Source organism: Pongo pygmaeus, chromosome 20, assembly GCF_028885625.2.
Source record: "Pongo pygmaeus isolate AG05252 chromosome 20, NHGRI_mPonPyg2-v2.0_pri, whole genome shotgun sequence".
Lineage (NCBI taxonomy): Eukaryota > Metazoa > Chordata > Mammalia > Primates > Hominidae > Pongo > Pongo pygmaeus.
This window is the reverse complement of record NC_072393.2, coordinates 62,971,873-62,993,055: the sequence shown is the minus strand read 5'-3', so window position 1 is coordinate 62,993,055 and position 21,183 is coordinate 62,971,873. Positions and strand designations below refer to the sequence as shown.

At 44.9% G+C, this 21,183-nt stretch overlaps 1 protein-coding gene across 14 annotated transcripts in view; it reads left to right on the top strand.

Moving 5' to 3' along the window:
- ZNF667 (zinc finger protein 667) overlaps nucleotides 1-21,183 on the top strand; it is a 38,841-nt gene that overhangs the window by 3,434 nt on the left and 14,224 nt on the right. For 3 of the 14 annotated variants that reach the window (XM_063658524.1, XM_063658520.1, XM_063658523.1), the window contains exons 2-6: nucleotides 630-742; nucleotides 2,584-4,910; nucleotides 13,103-13,194; nucleotides 14,735-14,861; nucleotides 17,317-17,409. In XM_063658524.1, the coding sequence (XP_063514594.1) occupies nucleotides 13,162-13,194; nucleotides 14,735-14,861; nucleotides 17,317-17,409 (253 nt within the window). In that variant the 5' untranslated portion in view covers nucleotides 630-742; nucleotides 2,584-4,910; nucleotides 13,103-13,161. The remainder of the gene's footprint in view (nucleotides 1-629; nucleotides 743-2,583; nucleotides 4,911-13,102; nucleotides 13,195-14,734; nucleotides 14,862-17,316; nucleotides 17,410-21,183) is intronic. The other 11 variants (XM_054462157.2, XM_054462155.2, XM_063658521.1 and 8 more) reach the window with 7 other exon arrangements.

The window sequence follows — 21,183 nt, the reverse complement described above, 5'->3', positions numbered from 1 at the left end:
ATTTATTAGAAAGCTCCCAAGAGACTAATGTACGCACAGGGTTGAGAGCTACAGCTCTGAGTGCCTGCAGCCCAGGCTTCTTTGGGGCCTCTGGGAATGAGATAAATTGATTTGGAGGAGTCAGGGGGAGGATGCGAGTGCCCTCTGCTTGGATATCTTATCAAAAACAGTCCTCACAGCTGCACTTCCCTGCAGTAGGGGTATTCCTAGCCCCATCGTGAAAGTGAGGAAACCTAATGTGTTCCCAGGCAAAGTGGGGAAATGGCAGGCTAGACATGCATATGCATAGCCTGTGTTCTTCCTGTAACAGCTGTGCTGAGGTCTTTGGAGAAATTGCCTACATATGTCCCTGGCCTCTGGGGCTGGCAGGTTCAGGCCAGGAGTGATCTTTGAATATTTGACAGCTGGTACAGCAAAAGCTGACTGGCCCAAAGGAGGCAATGAGGCTGTGGCAGTGCATTTAATGGCTGGTTTTCAGTATATCAGGACCCTCCCCCAATTCAATACCCAGCACAGCCCCCCAGGCTCAAAGGGGTGCCAGGGCAGGAGGGGAAGGCCCCTCAGTTATTTGCCTCAGAAGGGAGGCACAACCACGGTTCAGTAACTCTTTGAAGCATGTTCCCATCCAGGTTCCAGCCGTCCTAACCTCAGGAGGACGTAGCTTTGTGCCTTTCAAGGTCTTTTCTCATCTATCATCAGGGACTCAGAAGACGAGCCAGGTTTACAGCCCTGCCTTGATGCGGTATGTGCGATCCAGCCTTCTTTTATTTCGTTTGTTGTTTTGAAGATGTAATTATACATTCATGACTCAAAATGCCAAAGCATAGAGAGGAAAAAGCGGGTTTTGGATTTTTTTTCCATTCCCACACATATAACCTGGTTCCTTTCTTCAGGGACAGTCACTGCTACAAACTTTTTGTTTATCTTTCCAGAGCCTTTTCAAAGTCATGTATTTGTATACTATATTTTGTTTTTTTCTAAATGGCTTTTCTATATTTTTGCCCTTATACCATTTTATCGTGGAGGTTTTTCAGCCTGGGCACAGTTGATGTGTTGAGCCAGATCCTTCTCTGCTCTGGAGGGCTGTCCTGTGCATTGCAGGATGGTGAGCAGCATCCCTGGCCTCCACTCACTGGATGCCAGGGGCACCCCACCTCCCAGATGTGACAACCAAAAATAGCCTTAGACATTGCAATTTTCCCACGGGGGGCAAAATTACCCCCAATTAGGAATCACTACTATGGTTCTGCTTTGTTTCTTTTAATATGTGGTGTCTCATTATATGCATGTAATATTCACTTAGCCATTTTCCTATTGATGGGCTGTTAGGTTGTTTCCAGTCTCCTGATGGTGGTAGTAATAATAAAATTCTTAGCATTGGCCCTGCTTCCTGGCACTACTCTAAATGTGTTACGTATTTTGACTCATTTAATCTTCACCACAACCCTGTGAAGTCATTACTGTGTTTTGTCTCATCTTACAGTTGAGGAAGCTCAGGCCGGGAGAGGACACATAGAGTGTCTAAGTCCACACAGATAGCAGACAGCAGAGTTAAATACTGAACCTAGACAGCCTGCTGCAGGCCCACACCCTTACCCAAGGAAATGTACTGCCTCTTTCTATAAACTCTGCCATGGTGAATACCCTTGTGTGTCTCTCATTGTGCACATGTGCAGAGATGTCTGAAGACATGTACAGGAAATAAGGTTGCTGGATTAAAGAGTACAACAGGGGTAAAGAATGTGTATCTTCAGTCCTAAAGACATTGCCAAATTGCCCTCCATTGAGGTTACACCAATTTATCTCCTCCAGCACTGGATAAGAATTCTAATCTCAGCCTTTTTAGTGGGTCTCAGTCTTTGTTGGTCTCTTGGATGCTTGGTATATGGTTGACCCTTGAACAGTGCAGGGGTTAGTGGTACCAACCCCCTGTACTGTAGAAAATCCACATATAGTTTTGACTCCCCAAAGACTTAAGTGCTAATAGTCTACTGGTCACCTTACTGGCACCTAAGCAATAACCTAAACAGTCTATTAACACATATTTTGTGTGTTACATGTATTGCATACTCTATTCTTACCATAAGCTAGAGAGAAGAAAATGTTATTAAGAAAATCATAAGGAAAATATATTTACTGTTCATGAAGTAGGAGTGGTTTTCATCGTCGTGGCCTTAAAGTTGAATAGGCTGAGGAGGAAGAGGAGGGGCTGGTCTTACTGTCTCAGAGGTGGAAGAGGTGGAGGAGCCGGAAGGGGAGGCTGGAGAGGTAGGCACACTCAGTGTAACTTCCATTGAAAAAAATCTGCATATAAGTGGACCCTCACAATTCAAACTAACGTGGCTCAAGGGTCAACTGTATTGTGAGTTGAAAAGGAAAAGGAAGGCAAGCAATGACCATGTTCCAGTTACCGAAGACATCACATATAAATATCCTAACAGCAGAGGTGAGGTAGGTTTTCTTTACCCCATTGTATAGATGAGCAAACAGGCTTTGTGTAACTTTTTCACAGCCAGTAATTGGCAGAGGCAAGCTTTGAATCCAGGATTACCTAATATCAAACTGCTGTTCTTTCTTCCCCAGTAGTGCCGAGTTCCTTGAAGAAAATTATTTTATGGACAATGTATGAGTCTGTTTTCACGCTGCTGATAAAGACATACCCAGACTCACAGTTCCACGTGGCTGGGGAGGCCTCACAATCGTGATGGAAGGTGAAAGGCACGTCTTACATGGCTGCAGGGAGAATGAGAGAATGAGAGCCAAGTGAGAAGGGTTTCCCCGTACAGAACCATCAGATCACATGAGACTTACTCACTGCCATGAGAACAGCATGAGGGAAACTGCTCCCATGATTCAGTTATCTCCCACCGGGTCCCTCCCACAACACGTGGAAATTATGGGAGCTATAATTCAAGATGAGATTTGAGTGGGGACACAGCCAGACCATATCAGACAAGAATCATCTTCTCAAATTTGGGGTGCATGGCTGAGTGCACACACCTGTGAAAACTGCGGGATGAATGCATTACAACTTCCTGGAACAAGTCATTTTACCTATGTATTTGGAAGGGGAAAGCCAAGTGATCTGCTTATCTGGTAAATCATTTAAAACATGATTTTTACATTAACACAAACCCAGATTTATTATGAAGTAATATGCACAAATGAACATGTTTCAAAACAAGAAATCAAAAGAGTTTTCTGTTATCGGCAGCTGCTTTCGGATATATCTCAAACCATAGAAATAGGCATTAGCCCTCCTGTACTCTTCAGGGATTTCTGCCCAAAGTTTAAGAATTCCCAGGCAAAGAATAGGGCTTTGTCCTCAAAGGCTCTGCAGCAGCCTTTGGTGTGGTGGAGCTGGCTCACCCAAGCCATTCAGCCCCATGCCAAGTGACATCACTTCAATAGCTTACAACCTGCTGTGGTGGGAGTGTGTATTAGTCTGTTCTCACACTGCTATAAAGAAATACCCGAGACTGGTAATTTTTAAAGAAAAGTTTAATTGGCCCACGGTTCTTCAAGTTGTATGGGAAGCATAGCAGCTTCAGGGAGGCATCAGGAAACTTTTACTCATGGCGGAAGGCAAAGTGGGAGGAGGTGTCTTACATGGTGGGAGCAGGAGAAAGAGGCAGGGGGGTGGTGCTACACACTTCTAAACAACTACATGTCGTGAGAACTCTATCATGAGAACAGCACCAAAAGGATGGTGCTCAACTGTTCACAAAGGATCCACCCCCAAGATCCAGTCACCTCCCACCAGGTCCCACTTCCAACATTGGGGATTACAATTAAACATGGGATTTGGATGGGGACACAGATCCAAACCATATCAGCGTATTTACTCCATGGAAGTTGTAACACTATAAATCACCCCTGCAGTAAGCTGCTTGTTAAACATTCCCCAGCACACCATTGTCCTAGGGTCTAACACAGCCCAGAATTCTGGTGTCCAGGATTCAGGGCAGGCCTCTTGGTCCCCATCTCTGTACGAAGGAAACCTCGCTCAGAAAAGTCAGAATCGAAGGCCAGTCTGCTCAGTTCGTCACCGAACCCTTGCTCCTCAGTCTTAACATGATATGCTCAAATTTTCCCCAACTCCTGTGGCCACTCTACTATGACATAAACATACATATGGGGATGTTTTCAGGAAGCATTTCACCACACTGATGCCTCCCGTACCCTGCCAGGGTGGATAGTGGACTCCTGCCCTGTGTGAGGAGTGCAGAGTGTGCGGCTTGTGGATAGGGCCTCAAATCCAGGCTCCATCAGTTAAAGCTCTGCGACAACAGGCGGGTCATCGTCCCTCTCTCATCCCCGCGATGGAAAATAAGGACCCTGGGTGGTTGATTTGCCATTAAAGGTTAAAGGAGATGGTGTAATGCATATAAAGGATCCAGCACAGCTTTCATTCTCATCATTATTAACTGAGGAGGTGATGTTGCTGCCCAGGCATGGAGCACATTCAACACACACACCTGAGCACGTGCATAGAGCGTGTGGGCTAAGGACGGTCAACGCGACCTTTTCCCAAACTCACATCCCACAGAACTGGCCCCACCTGGCTCTTGTAACCTCAACAGCAATGATGGTAAATACAGTTTACCTTAATGGAGCACTGACTGATATGATCTCATCTCATCCTCCAACAGCCCTTTGTCCTCCCTTTGCAGATGTAAAGGAGGGAGGTAAAGACCCAGCAAGGTTCAGTAACTTGCCCAAGGTCGCACAGCAGCTGCACACATGAGAACATTGGTCAATGCATTGTCCGGTGGAGGACAAGAGGTAAAGCCAGAAGGCAAATGTGCTCACAATGGAATGTGTTTCCGCTGTGAAGAAGTGGCACCTGATACATGTGAAGGATACCCCTACCCCGGTTTAGTGGGTGAGGGAAGGCTGCTTGCAAAAGTGTTGGTAAAGAAAGTTAATATTTATTACAAAGCCATTCAGTCATTCAGTTAGCAAACACTTAAGCCCTTTCCGTGTGCTGGATGCTGGTCTAAGGCACTTGGAATACAGAGACGCCTGTCCTCAGGACGGTTGACAGTAAGCATAATAAGCAAATTCTGCAGCGAGTTACACCACAATAAGAGCTACCGAAAAAAGAAATATCTGAACCAGCCGTGAAGGGTGAAGGGGGCAGCTTGCATTATTAAATAGAAACGTTAGTGAGGCTTGCTGAGAAGGTGAGGTTTGAGCAGACTGAAGGAAGTGAGGTGGGGCTGTGGCAGCCCCTTCAGGGACTAGCAGGGAGGCACTGGCGTGGGGGTGGGGGTGTAGGACCCGAACGTGATTCTTCATTCTTACAACTCCCTCCAGAAGTAGGTTCTGTATTGTCCCCAATTGAGAGGTAAGGAAACTGTGGCACAGAGAGGTTCAGTGGCTTGCCCAGGATAACACAGCTGATAGGAACACTTGCCACCCTCAGGTAGTCTGACCCCAGAGTGATGTGTGTACCACCACTGGGGGCCACCTCACCCTTCCCTCTGACCCTGGCTAGAACAAGGCAGGACTCTGAGCTTCCTCAGCATGAGGGAGCTCTGGATGCGCGCGTGTGTGTGTGTGCAGGCGTGCAAGAGGGAGGCAGGCAGGGCTGCTGTTTCAGGGCTCCTTTCTGCGTCTTGGAGTGGCCTCACAGGCCGGCTTCAGCAATCACCAGCTGACCTCTTCATCTCACCCTAGCCCTGTAATTCCCCTGAATTACAGATGTTTTCAGCACCAGGTCACTGACGAAGCAGAAGAAGCCCATTTATTGGGCATGAGGACTGGAAGGAAATGGTGGAAGGGTCACTGTGTTCATTTCCTCTTGCTGCTGTGACAAATTGCCACAAACTTAATGGCTTCAAGCTACACTCATTTATTCTCTTACAGTCCTGAAAGGCAGAGCTACGAAGCCATGTCGGCAGGTGCTCCTTCATCTTCAAGGCCAGCAGCATAGCTTCCATCTTGCAATTTCTTTTTCTGTCTGACTCTGATCCTCCTGTCTCCCTTTTATAAAGAGGACCTTTGTAATTATGTTGAGCCCACTCGGGCCATCCAGGATTGTGCTATTGAGAAATAACTATTTAGCCTTTTTGAGAAATAACTATTTAGCCTTTAACCTGTTTCCTGGCATAAAACTCCTGAAATCTTACAATTTCCAAAGTGATGTCTGTGAACCCAAAATATTGGAGACAAGTCTCAGTCAATTTAGAAAGTTTATTTTGCCAAGGCTAAGGACACACCTGTGACACAGCCTCAGGAGGTCCTGACATGTGCCCAAGGTGGTCGGGGCACAGCTAGGTTTTATATGTTTTTGGGAGACATGAGACATCAGCCAGTATGCGTGAGATGTGTGTTGGTTTGGTCCGGAAAGGTGGGACAACTCGAAGCGAGGGAGGAGCCTTTCAGGTCATAGGTAGATAAGAGACAAACAGTTGCATTCCTTCGAGTCTCTGATGAGCCTTTCACTGAACACACAGTTTACATGTGACAGGAGGGTAGACGAGTAGTCACTTATGCCTTGGTCTGGCTTAGTGAAATAGGGCAAAGGGAGCAATCAGATATGCATTTATCTCATGAGTTCTGTGTGTCCTCTGTCCAAAAAGAACTTTCTTGTGGGCATATTGTGAGGGAGGTACGTGGTTAGTAATAAAATGGGAGGCAGGTTTGCCTGAAGCAGTTCCCAGCTTGACTTCCCTTTGGCTTAGTGATTTTGGGGCCCAGAGATTTTGTTGTTGTTTTTGAGACAGAGTCTCGCTCTGTCACCCAGGCTGCAGTGCAGTGGCGTGATCTTGGCTCACTGCAACCTTTGCCTCCCAGGTTCAAGCGATTCTCCTACCTCAGGCTCCCGAGTAGCTGAGATTACAGGCATGTGCTAATTTTTGTATTTTTAGTGGAGACGGGGTTTTCCCATTTTGGCCAGGCTGGTCTTGAACTACTGACCTCAAGTGATTTGCCCACCCCAGCCTTCCGAAGTGCTGGGATTACAGGTGTGAGGCACCGTGCCCTTTTCTTTTCTATGTCTTTTGTATGCTAATGAGATGGCTGGTGGCTGGCAGCCCCTGGGTAGCTTCAGAATAGGGTTGGTCAGCAGGAAGACCAAGGCAGGACTAGACAGTTGGGACTTTGAGTTCCACCCTTCAACCTCTGGGGAGGGGAGAAAGACTGAAGGTTAAGTTGATCACCAAGGGCCAGTAGTTTAATCTTGCCTGTGTAATGAAGCCACCATAAAAACTCAGGACAGGGTTTGAAGAGCTTCTGGATAGCTGAACACATGGAGGTTCCTGGAGGGTTCCCAAGGAAGGCATGGAAGCTGCACACCACCTCACACATACCTTGTATTTCTACACATTTCTTCCTGTGTATTCTTCGGAATAGCCTTCATAATCAACCAGTAAATGTCAGTATTTGCCTGAGTTCTGTGAGCTGCTTTAGCAAATTATTAATTTATTATAATAAAAAATTTATTATTAACAATCAATTATTAATAAATTATTAATGATTAATTATTAATTAATAATAAATTATTAATAAATTTATAGTAATAAATAAATTATAATAAATTATTATTATAATGAATAAATGTTTATTATTATTAAGTTGTGGGAACCCCAACTTAAAGCCAAACGTTCCCGAAGTCCAGACTTGCAACTGGTATCTGAAGGTGGGGCAGGTGGGGCAGTCTTGGGGGCTGAGACCTCAAGCTCTGGGATCTGATTCTGTCCACAGGAACATAGTGTCAGAATTGAGTTGGAGGACACCCAGCTGGGGTCCACTGCAGAAATGATTGATTGCTTGGTGTGTGGGGAAAACTCCTCACACATGTGGTCATGGATTGTTGTGGTGTGACAGCAGAGGAAAAACGGTTTGTGTTTTTTCCATTTTCAGGATTATCTCCACTGCCCCCAAATCCTTAACTTCATCACATCTGCAAAGTTCCTTTTGCTATGTAAGGTGCCATATTCATGGGTTCTGAAGATTAGGATGTCCATATCTTTGGTGGGGAGGGCATAACTCTGGTCTACCACAGTCACTAATGCCCCAGTGCCCTCATTCCCCCCACCCCATTCCCAGGCAGATGAAGTCAAGTATCCCCCTTAGCCTGATGTGGCCGGCATGGCACACAGTGCTAATTAGAGGCCCCTCCTGGACCATGGCTCACCTGCATGGGACCCTGCCCCTTCTTGCCCAGTGAGTGTTGCTGGAAAAGAGGGTCCCAATCGAGACCATAAGAGAGGGTTCTTGGATCTTGCACAGGAAGGAATTCAAGGTGAGTCACAGAGCACAGTGAAAGAAGCAAGTTTATTGGAAACTACTCTGTTACAGAGTAGGGTGTTCTCAGAAAGCAGGAGAAGGAATGGGAAACTGTAAGGAGCTGTCATTAAACCTGGAATGTGCAGATGCGCTCACTAAAGGTAGGGCTATTTGTGCTATCAATGACCATTCATCCTTCAGCCTAAGCCTGGTCATTGATGTTATCTCTGAGTAAAGTGGGCTGCACTCTCAGGACATCTGGACATTCTGCAGGCTTGGTGGGAGATGTTCTGTATGTCCATATATTTTCTGTAATTATAATAGGTGGTCAGCTCAGGATGTGGCTACTTTCAGACTGTAAGCATTAACCTTATAGCAGGGGCCTTGTGAGCGCCTAGCTACTCACTTTAAGATAGAGTCACTCTAGTCATATTTTATTAAACCAGAGGCCTGGTAACCAGGGGTCCCTCTAACAAGAGCACCAGAGAAGTGGGGTGTGGCTCAGGGCACCATCCTGAGGGGCTGGGAAGCCACACCTCTAGCTGCCTCCCATTGGGGCCAGGACATTGATCATGTGCCCACCTCAACTCCATCTGTTGCAGAATGACTGTTCACTGGATCCTCATTCTAAGGCTGATACAGCTGGCGGGTATGATAGAGTGGGGGTTACCTCTTACTGGCTTATGTTTCGGAGTCTGCAGGGCCACCTCCCAGGTTCCAGCATTCTCAAGGGCCTCCCAGGACCCAACCTGTAGTCATGCTCACAGCTAATGATTTATTACAGCCAAAAAATGCAGAGCAGTATCAGCAAAGGGAAGGGTGCACAGAGCAGAGCCTGGCTTCAACTCCATCTGTTGCAGAATGACTGTTCACTGGATCCTCATTCTAAGGCTGATACAGCTAGGGGGTGTGATAGAGTGGGGGTTACCTCTTACTGGCTTATGTTTCAGAGTCTGCAGGGCCGCCTCCCAGGTTCCAGCATTCTCGAGGGCCTCCCAGGACCCAACCTGTAGTCATGCTCACAGCTAATGATTTATTACAGCCAAAAAATGCAGAGCAGTATCAGCAAAGGGAAGGGTGCACAGAGCAGAGCCTGGGGAAGCCAGGGCCAGGCTCCTCGGAGTCCTCTCCCAGTGCAGTCCTGAGTGACATACTAATTCCCTTAGTAACGAGTTAGAACAACACATGCGAGGTGCTGTCTACACAGCATGCCCATTAGAGACTCAGTGTCCACATTTGTTATTGTGAGCTGGTTACGTCGGCATCCTCTGGTTGGCAGATAACAAAATTGCAGACTCCCAGGAGGAAAGCAGGGGTTCAACATAAGGCATAAATTGTGTGCTCCCTGCACCACACAGTGAAGCTGAAGGTATTCTTAACAGTTAGGAAAAGTTTTATATCCATGTAGGGAATGGTCTCCCAGCCAGGTCCTTAGACGCCAGCCTGGGGCTGACCCTGCACACAGGCCTCTTGGGAGAGCAGCCTCAAGCCTGTCCTGCTGGTCTTCTCTGCTCACCTTGTTTCCTCTGACACGGGCAGAGGGGAGGGTGCCACACAGTGTGGTTAAGAGCCAGGCATTCGGGGCAAATGTCCAGGTTTGAACCCTGGCTCTGCCACTGGTCTACCTTATGACATTGGGCAAGTGATTCCTTCCTCTCTGTGCTTCCACCTCCCCATCTGGAAAATGGCGTTAGAACTGGACTTGCCACCAGATGTGAGAATTGAAATGATAATCTTCAGTGTTGCTTAGCACATGGAAGCACTCAACATTTATTCATCTTGTTAATAATTCACCTTAGTATTCCTATTCTTAACTGCTACTTTATCCTACAAAGAGAGAAACTTAATTATCCAAGCATTCTTCTGCCTAGCTTCTCTTAAATAGGACAAGGCCATCTTAGGATCCATGTTTCGTATCAAAACATAGCCGTTACCTAACTCTGAACTCAAGCCTGATGGCCTTGGATTTATTTATCTTCTTCTACCTCCACCCCTACGGGGATGAAACAAACATCTGTAGAGGGAACATCCATTATTTCCATTTTCCAGGCTGTATCCTGCTGTACTTTTTTCATTACAAAGTCACAAAAAGCTTTTGGGGACATTTCTGCTGTTGTTGGCAGCAGGGTATGACGATGGCATTCTTTGGAGGCGTGTGCTGGAACATTTAGGGATGAACTGTCATCATTCTACAACTTTCAGACGACTGCCTTTTTATAAAAAAGTGTAGGAAAAATGTTAACATTTGGTGAAGAGTAATTAGGCATTCATTGTATCGTTTTCTCAAGATGTCAAGCTTTCCACACTAAGGGAAGTGAAAAGTATGTCCCCATTTCTGTCCTCTCCAAAGACAAATGTGGAGGGCCAGAGAATGGCTATGGCAGAACTGTATCTCTGGGGTGGGGTTTCAGCACACTGAGGATTTGGTTGAGTTAGTCAACAAGTGTTTATTGAGCACCTGCTCTGTGCTAGGTAGGTTCTCAGCCCTGGGAGTAGAGCGGTGAACAAAACAAAGTCTCTGCTTTCCAGCCCAGATCATTGTGTGTGTTTAGGGAGGGAGGAGGTACTACCCACATAAACACCCACATAAACAAGCTGTTTTCAGAAAGCAGTAAAGTGCTCTGTGGAAAGTGGGGCAATACAATAATAGAGCATGCAGCGGCACTGCCCCACAGAAACATAATGTGAGGCTGATAAGTTTACATTTTCCAGAGGCTACATTGAAAAGGGTAAAAAGCAACACATTTATCATTAAAGTTAATTTTGTTTTGTTTTGCTTTGTTTTTGAGACAGGGTCTCACTCTGCTACCCAGGCTGGACTGCAGTGGCATGATCTTGGCCCACTGCAACCTCTGCCTCCCAGGCTCAAGCAATCCTCCCATCTCAGCCTCCCAAGTAGCTAGGGCTACAGGCACACACCACCACACTCAGCTAATTTTTTAATGTTTTACAGAGATGGGGTCTCACAACATTGCCTAGGTTGCTGTCAAACTCTTAGGCTTAGGTGATCCTCCTGCATCAACCTCAAAGCATTGGGATTACAGGCATGAGCCACTGTGCCTGGCCCATTAAAGTTAATTTTAATAACATTTAACTGATTATATCAAAATATTAACATTTCAACATGTAGCCAATATAAACAGTTATCAATGAAATAGTTATTTTATCATACTAATAGTTTACATTTTTTCATACTGAGTCTTTGAAATCTGATACAAGTTTTATACACATGGTCCATCTAGACCCTTAATTTTTAGTAGAGATACCTGATCCGTACTTAATTTCATAAAACCTTTGGAAAAGCAGAGTCACATACCCAAGTTGTTCCAGACATACTTTAAAGTTTTACAGTAACCAAATTGAGCATCAGTTTTTCATTTTAAATTGACAGTAAATTTTAATAATTTTAGCAATAATTTTAAATTTTATTTTATTATTCTTTTAATAGTGAATTGATTGGAATGAAAATGAGTTCCAGGCTGGGCACAGTTGCTCATGTCTGTAATCCCAGCACTTTGGAAGGCCTAGGCAGGCTGATTGCTTGAGCCCAGGAGTTTGAGACCAGCCTGGGCAACATGGCAAAACCCTGTCTCTGAAAAATACAAAAATTAGCTGAGTGTGGTGGCGGGTGCCTGTGGTCCCAGCTACGCGGAAGGCTGAGGTGGGAGGATCGCTTGAGTCGGGGAGGTTGAGGTTGCAGTGAGCCAAGATCACACCACTGCACTCCTGCCTGGGCAACGGAGCAAGACCCTGTCTCAAAAGAAAACGAGTTCCTCAGTTCCACTAGTCTTATTTCCCGTGCTCAGTTTTCATATGTGGCTAGTGGCATTCACATTGGACAGCATAGGTATAGACTGATACAGGGCAGAGATTCTTTGAGATAGGTGGATAGAGGGGCCCCCTTGAGGAGGCGATCTAACCACATCTTCCCTCCTCCACTCCACCCACCCTAGTCATGCCACCAACATTTTCCCCGGATTTCCGCAGAGCTACCTAGTGAGTCCTCTCCTCACTCTTGCTCCCTCTCCTAACACACAGTTTACCCACCATATAGACATGCTCCAAATTTTTGTTAAATGTTGTCTGATGGTGTCACTCCCCTGCTCAGCTCCCCCTCCTCCCCCAGTGATGTCACACTTGAGATCAAATCCCAGCTGCTCAGCACCCCCTTCATGATCCGGCCCCTCCTGCCTTAGCCCACCCTCCCCGCTGCACCCACTCTGCCTCAGTACACAGACCTTGCTCTCCTCACATCTAGCCTGCGCCCACCCACGACGCTGGCACCTGCTGTGCCTCTACCTGGAATGCTCTTCCCCTAGCACCCACATGGCTCATGCTCTCATATTTAGACCTCAGCTCAATGTGACCTCCTCAGAGACACCTTCCCTGACCATCCCACGACTCTAATCCCTGCCCTGGCCTGTTTATTCTTCATAACAATGACCATGATCATCATTGTGCTTTATATGGATGTGCTTTCCCTACTGGAATGTAAGGTGCTTGGGAGCCGGCACTCTTCCACTGTAACTCACTGCTGACTCCCCAGTACCTGGGACAGCTGGACACCTAGTAGGTGCTCAGTAAATACTTGTCAAATGGATGGCCAGAGGTCTGTACAGTCCTTATTTGCCTTCTGATCAAGAACCTGCTATGATCTTAGGCACAAAAAGGTTGGCCGTGCCCTTCCCTGACCATGAGAGGGTGAGAGGGGACAGGAATGTGCCAGGTGTTCTGACATCTGCGTGTGTGCGCATGCATATGTGTGTATGTGTGTCTGTGTGTGTGTCTCCAGGTTAGGTAGGGGCCTGTGGACTCTGGCACTGCCCAAAAGGCCCAGTTGGCCTCATGACCTGTCTTCTCCCCACAGCCTTGCCTTACCAGCTCTCTGCCCCTCTCTGAGTGTGGACCCTAAAGGGGGAGGAAAGGATGCCTTCTGCACGGGGGAAATCCAAATCCAAGGTAAGTGGTAATTCCTCTTTCTTCCGGAACACCCCATCATGTCTTATGAGATGTGGACCATTTGCTTTCCTTCCATGGAGAATTTTTGCCTGTTGGAGATCCATCCAACACCTAGTCCTTGGTTTTCTCCCATTGCTATGGGGGATGAGAACCTGAGAAGGGCCCAGCAGCCAGGAAACTGCCCAGCGGGCCTCTCTCCATTCCCAGTGTGCACATGGCCACTGGCCTGTTGGTTTAGCATTCCCAGGGGCTTTGCCAGTGCCAGGAGAAATGCCCTCCCCAGGAGAAATGCCCTCCCCAGGAGAAATGTCCTCTGTGGAGGAAGATGAGAGCCACTGTGATTTCTCAGCATGGAGACGAATGCCCAGGTGGGGCCTGCAGTAGCAGAGGGGACTTGACATGTGCTCTGGAGTTAGTCTTGTTGTGTGGTTTTGTTTCTCTTAAAACCCATATTTACAGGGAGGAAATCTCTTTAGCTAAGGTCCCAAGACTAAAAGGCACCACATAGCCCTGCTATTCCATTGACTGCACTGATGCAGGCAGTGAGGTGGTATGCGTAGCCTCCTGTGGTCAGCATGCTCCACCACTGTCAATCATTGAGTGGTTTTTACAACAGGCATCTCAAATGCAGTTTCCCATAACAAGCGTGTTTGCTTTCAGTTAGGTGTATTAGTTGCCCCTTGCTGCTGTAACAGATTAGCTGCAAACTTGGCAGCTCAAAACAGCACGTGCTTATCATTATGCAGTTTTGTGGTTGGCGTCCAGGCACAACATGGTTTAGCTGGGTCATCTGCTTTGGAGTTCACAGGGCTGAAATCAAGGTGTCAGCCGACTGTGTTCTCATCTGGGGCTCAGGTCCTCTTCCAGACTTGCTGGTTATTGGCCAGATTCAGTTCCTTCCCACACTTTCCACCTCACCCTTATTTTTCATCTTCAAGACAGCAAGAACCAATAACCAACTGGCCAGGTCAAGTCCAAGATAATCTGCCAAGGTCAAGTGATCAGTAGCCTTGATTATACCCTCAAAGAACCTTTTGTCATGTGTAACATATTCACATGTTTCTTGGAGAGCATGTGGTTAGGAGATTAAATCGGGAGCTGTCTGGCCTGAACACTAGCTTCTCCATTTACTAGCTGTGAGACCTGCAGTAAGTTTTCTCATCTCTCTGGGCCTCAGTTTCCTCATCTGTAACATACTGTGATTCTGCTGACAGTGCCTCTATCACTGATTCACATGAGCACTAAGTGAGCCAGTACAGTCAGGTGCTTAGAAGAATGCCTTGACTTTGTAAATGCCTGGTAGATCCAGGTTGCCATGTCGTGTTCTTAATGCAACATAATTTTAATAACAGCTATTTCTGATATTGTATTTTACTTAATTTATTTAATACACCTGCCCCTTTTGGCCTCAGAACCCTGAATGCTTCCTGAATGATTCTTGGTATCTTGTGTCTCCCATGTTTAAGATGTGTGCACCGTTTCCTCCAGGCATGTGGAAGCACAAGTCCGTGGTGAATAGACATTTGATTTTTCATTTCAGGCACCTGTAACATTTGGGGACTTAGCCATCTACTTCTCCCAGGAGGAGTGGGAATGGCTGAGCCCCATTCAGAAGGATTTGTATGAAGATGTCATGTTGGAGAATTACCGGAACCTGGTCTCGCTTGGTAAGGCTCTTCTTCCCCCACAATCCAGAACCAGCCTATTGAGGGACATGCATCACTCTAGGTCTAGTCAGGAAAATGGAAGCCACTGCAGTTTCTTTTTTAAAAGAGCTTTATTGAGATATAATTCACATACTATACAATTCACCCATAAAAAGTACACAGTTAAATGGTTTTTATAATAGTGTATTCAGAGTTATGCATCCATTACCACAATCAATTATATTTTCATTATTCCCACCCAAAAACCCAGTACCCATAAGCAGTCACTCTTCGTCTCCTCTGGTCATTCATCCCCCCAGATTCAGCAACTACTAGTCCACTTTCTATCTCTATGGTTATGCCTGCTCTGGGCCTTTCATACATGTGAAATCATAAATATGTGGCTTCTTTGATTTCTAATGTTTTTGAGGTTCATCACGTTGTAGCATGTGCCAATACCTCATTTCTTTTCATTGCCAAAGAATAGGTGTGGTATGGATAGACCACATTTTGTTTATCCATTCATCAGTTAATAGATGGGCATTTGGGTTGTTTTCACTCTTGTTATTTTGATATGCTGCTATGAACATATACAAATTTTTTGTGTGGATGTATGTTTTCATTTCTCTGGGGTATATACCTAGGGGCAGAATTGCTGGGTCTTGCGGAAACTCTGTAGGTAACTCTTGAGTTCTTTTGATATAATTTTTTTTTTTTTTTTTTTGAGACAGAGTCTTGCTCTTTTGCCAGGCTGGAGTGCAGTGGTGCGATCTCAGCTCACTGCAACCTCCGCCTCCCGAGTTCAAGTAATTTTTCTGCCTCAGTCTCCCGAGTAGCTGGGATTACAGGCACACTCCATCACACCCAGCTAATTTTTTGTATTTTAGTAGAGATGGGGTTTCCCCGTGTTAGCCAGGATGGTCTCAATCTCCTGACCTCGTGATCTGCCCACCTCGGCCTCCCAAAGTGCTGGGATTACAGGCATGAGCCACCACACCCAGCCCTCTTTTGATAGAATTTCAGGAATTGATTTAAGAGGTGTTGTTGAAAGGTGAATGGTGGACACTGATGTAACACAGAGACAGTAACTGCAGGATGCTGCCACCATTCCTGGGGTTGGAGAGACAAAGGGAAGAGTTTGGGGTTTTTAGGGCTTCAAGGAAGGTCCCCTCGGATCTGGGACTCAGAACTTCTGAAGGAGGGGGCAGTGTGCTGCCTGGTTTGTTCATACTTCTGAGGAGCCACATGAAACTGGTTCTGGGAGTACAGAACTAAAAAACCCAGTCATAGAAACCGACAAAGCCCCTATTGGTGGATGTTGACAGGAAGCAGCCAGTGAAGCAGAAGTGAAGACCGCAAGGCCCCCGCCCTGGCACCACAAAACAGATAATAGAAGGGTGAGGGTCTGGAGCAGAAAGACAGTAACTTCATAACCAACCTCAGGATTTTCTGACTCAATTTTCAGGAAAATAGTTTTCTTTGTCGAATTAAAATTTAACAACTCTACTGGCTATAATTTAGATTCCTGCCTCTCCATGTGAGATTTAAACAACTTTGCAAACTCAACACTGCACACTCTAACACCAGATGTTTGGAGGTTTTCCCACACACACCAAACAGTTCTCCAGCACACTCCAGCTGGGTGTCCTCCAATTCAATTCTGACACTGTCTACCTGGAGATAGTGTCAGATCCCACAGGGTAAGAGCCCAGTCCCACAGGACTGTCCCCTACTTCAGAGGCCAGTTGCATGTCCGGGCCTTCGGACTGACCAGCTCTAAATTAGGGGATTCCCATGACCCTCTCCTCAAGTTCAGTCATTTGCTAGAGTAGCTTTCAGAACTCAGGGAGGCGCTTTACTTATGCCTACCAGCTCAGTGTAAAAGATATTACAGAGGATGCAGTTGAACAGCCAGATGCAAGAGATGCAGAGGGCAAGTTATGGGGGGAGGGACACAGAGCATGCACCCTCTACTGCACTACCCTCCACGTGGTCAGCAACCCTGAGGCTCTCCAAACCCAGTCCACTGGAGTTTTTAAGGAGGCTTCAGGTAGGCAAGGTTGATTAAATCATTGGCCATTAGTGATTGGCTCAAGCTCCAGCCTCTGACCCCTCCCCAGAGGTCAGGAGATGGGGCTGAAAGTTCCAATCCTCTAATCACATGATTGGCAACCAGCCCCCATCTGAAGGCTGTCCAGGATCCCCCAGCCACAGTCTTCTCATTAACATACAAAAGACACATATGCAGGAGATTCCCAGGGTTTAAGGAGCTGTGTGCCAGGAAACAGGGATGAAAAGCAAATACATATTTCTTCTTATAAATCACAATATCACACTCCCCATTCTCCAGCTGCCCTTCACATCCTGTGTGCTCCCTTCATGCTACTAAACCTGCATTCCTGTTGATGCAGAGCGTGGCTCTGACTTCTGTGGTGCCCACATTTATGATCATTTCCCATGTTTGTCCCACGTACAGGTCTTTCCTTTCGGAGACCAAATGTGATCACCTTATTGGAGAAAGGGAAAGCGCCCTGGATGGTAGAGCCAGTAAGAAGACGCCGGGCTCCTGGTGAGTGACAGAGAACCAAGGCATATGTCTCAGTCTACTGGGGCTGCTATAACAGAATGCCATATATTAGGTGACTTACAAACAACAGAAATCTACTTCTCACAGTTCTGGAGACTGAGAAGTCCAAGATCAATGCATGAGCAGATTCGGTGTCTGGTGAGGACTGCTTCCTGGTTCATAGGTGGCACCTTCTTGCTGTGTCTGCACATGGAGGAAGGAGTGAGGGAGCTCTCTGGGAGAGAGATTATAGGTGATTATAGATGATATCTCATTCATACGGGCTCCACCTTCGTGATTTAAACACCTCCCAAAGGCCCCACCTCCTAATACCATTACCTTAGATGATAAAATTTCAACATAGGCATTTGGGGAGACAAACTTTCAATCTATTGCAGCATAGAGGCAGGCGTTCTGCATAAGAGCTCACGTGATTGTGAGGGGGCAATCTCTTTAAGAGATTATTTGTGTGCCTCTCCCACTGAAAGGCTCCAGGCCTGTATAGAGAATTCAAGTCTCTTCAGTATGAGTCCTAGAGGAAGAAAAAGCAACATTTAGTAAGCCCTTACTAGATATCAAGCACTCTTCTAAGTTCAGGGTCTTCCTCCCAACAACCCACCATAAGGTGGGTGCTGTTATTACCCCTACTTTATAGATAAGCAAACAGGCCCAGAGAGGTTTGTTGACTTGCCCAAGGTCACCCAGCTAGGAAGGAGCAGCAGAGGAGGGTTTGAGGCCCAGACCCTCTTCAGAGGGCCAAACAGCCTCTGCCTGTTTCCAGAAGCTCAGCTCTCCACACCCTTATGCCCACCTGTACCCCTGCATCTCTGCTTTCGTATTTCCTTTCAGAGAAGGTGTACACTGACCTCTCTGTTAATACTTATGATAACATTCAAATCTGCATGATTTTTGTGATTCTTTTAAAAATAATATTTTTTAACTCTTTTCTCCAAGTGTTCTTTTCAGCTACTTTTCAAGGATTCATTGACAAATAGGTTCCTCTTTGGTTGGCCAAGTTATATATTTTGTATGTTTGTTTCTTTAAGTAGCATTCATTGAGTTTCTGCTTAGATGGGATGCGTCATCTAGGAGCTAGGGATCAATATTTTGGTGTAGGCTGGGAGAAAACGGCACCACCTCGAGCGTCTGGCTTTGGTGACCTCCAGGTTCTGAGGGTGTGTAATGAGAAGCCAGATGGAAGCACAGTGCAAAAAGAAGACACATATGCATTATTTTACATCTTAATTTCAACATGAAGAAATATTCTTTATTAAAATACTGTTTTTAAGTTTAGAAGAAATTTAGTCATATAACAAATTTTAGAAAAAGGAAAAGACACAAACAGTTTATACATAGAGTTATCACTGATTACTTGTTTATTTTATGAAATTGAATTTCATCGTTACTATAAGGTTTATATATTTCTGCTTTTTTCACATTTTGTTTTAGTAGAAATGTTCTATGTTACTAGTCTCTCATGTCATATTTTCCATTTAGATTCTAATTTATTATTATTAACATCATTGTATCTGCATTAAGTGCTTTTGCCTGTTTTCTATAGTACTGAGTCACAGAGGGGGAGCTCTAGATACTTCTGAATTACTTTGCAGAAGAATTGTCAGATCACCAGCCCCCAATAAAAAAACCCTAGGCGCTAGGTCTTTATCTAGAAGACAACATTTCTCACAATTGTGAGGTTTCACAATTGTGAAATTTCACAAATTGTGGGTGTGTTGTCACAATTTGTTGCAGGAGGAATGAAGTGCAGCCTGTGTGACTGCACAGGGACACAGCTCCTGAAAGCTGTAACCAGTTTCCTCTAGAGTCTGCCCCATTTCCCTTTGCACACTCGCTTTGAATCCTTTTGCTGTAATAAATCAGAACCATGACTACAACTTAGAATTATCAAATCAGCACCATCAATAGCAATGGGGTTTGATTTTCATACTCACTAGTATTGGATATTGCCATTAAAATGTTTCTCTTTATTTAGCAAAATAAATTAATAGCAGTCAGCATTTATTGAGAATTTACTTTGTGCAGATTCTGTGCTAAAGCCTGTAAGTTCAGCATTTCATTTAATCCTCACAACACTTGTAGAAATCTCTGTCATTCCTAAGTGACAAGATGAGGGTTTGAGTCTTAGAAACGTTAAATAACTTGCCCAGGATCTCCTGTCCAGGAGATGCAGTAGAAGGTTTGAAGCCTTGGCAGTTGACCTTTTTAAATTTTTTTCTCTTTAATTTTTACGGGATATAGAAGGTGTATATAATAGGATATTTCAATACAGGCATATAATGTGTAAGAATCACATCAGGGTATATGAGGTATCTATCACCTCAAGCTTTTATTATTGTGTTACAAACATTCCTATCATACTCTCTCAGTTATTCTAAAATATACAACAAAGTATTGCTGACTGTATTCACCCGGTTGTGCTATCAAATAGATTGTATTTATTGCATCTTAACTGTATTTTTGTACCCACTAACCATCTCCTTTTTTCTGCCTACCCTTCCCAGCCTCTGGTAACCATCCTTCTACTCTCTTATATCCATGAGTTCAATTGTTTTAATTTTTAGCTCCCACAAATGAGTGAGAACATGTGAAGGTTGTCTGTGTCTGGCTTATTTCCCTTAAAATAAGGTCTTCCAGTTGTATCCATGTTGTTGCAGATTACAGGATCTCATCCTTTTTTATGGCTAAATACTACTGCATGACTGTTGATGGTCATGTGGCTATTGTGAGTAGTGCTGTAATAAACATGGAAATGCAGAGATCTTTTTAATATACTAATTTATTTTTTGGGGGGGTATATACTAAGCAGTAGGATTGCTGAATCATATATTAGTTCTATTTCAGTTTTTTGAGGAACCCCCCCCACCATACTGTTCTCAATAGTGGCTGTACTAATTTACATTCCCACAGTGTACGAGGGTTCCCCTTTCTCCATATCCTCACCAGCATTTGTTTTGCCTGCTTTGGGATAAAAGTCATTTTAACTGGGGTGAGATGATACCGTGTAGTTTTGATTTGCATTTTTCTGATGATCAGTGATGTTGAGCACTTTCTCATATTGCCTGTTTGCCATGTGTACGTATGTCTTCTTTTGGGAAATGTCTATCAGAACTTTTGCCCATTTTTTAATTGGATTATTACATTTTTTTCCTATAGAGTTGTTTGAGCTCCTTATGTATTCTATGGTTATCAATCGCTTGTCAGATGATATTTGTCAGTTTGCAAATATTTTCTCCCATTCTGTAGATTGTCTCTTCACTTTGTTGATTGTTTCCTGTGCTGTGCCCAAGCTTTTTAACTTGATATGATTCTATTAGTCCATTTTTAGTTTCATTGCCTGTGTTTGTGGGGTATTACTCAAGAAATATTTGCCCAGACCAATGTCCTGGAGACTTTTGCCAGTGTTTTGTTTTAGTAGTTTGATTGCTTTAGGTCTTAGATTTGTCTTTAATCCATTTTTATTTGATTTTTGCATATGGCAAGAGATTGGAGTCTAGTGTCTTCTGCATGTGGATATCCAGTTTTCCCAGCACAATTTATTGAAGAGACTGTCCCTTCCCCAATATATATTTGTAACATCTTTGTTGAAAATGAATTCACTGTAGATGTATGGATTTATTTCTGGGTTCTCTATTCCATTCCATTGGTCTGTGTGTCTGTTTTTATCTCAGTACCAAGCTGTTTTGATTACTATAGCTCTGTAGTATAATTTGAACTTAGGTAATATGATTCCTACAGTTTTATTCTTTTTGCTCAGGA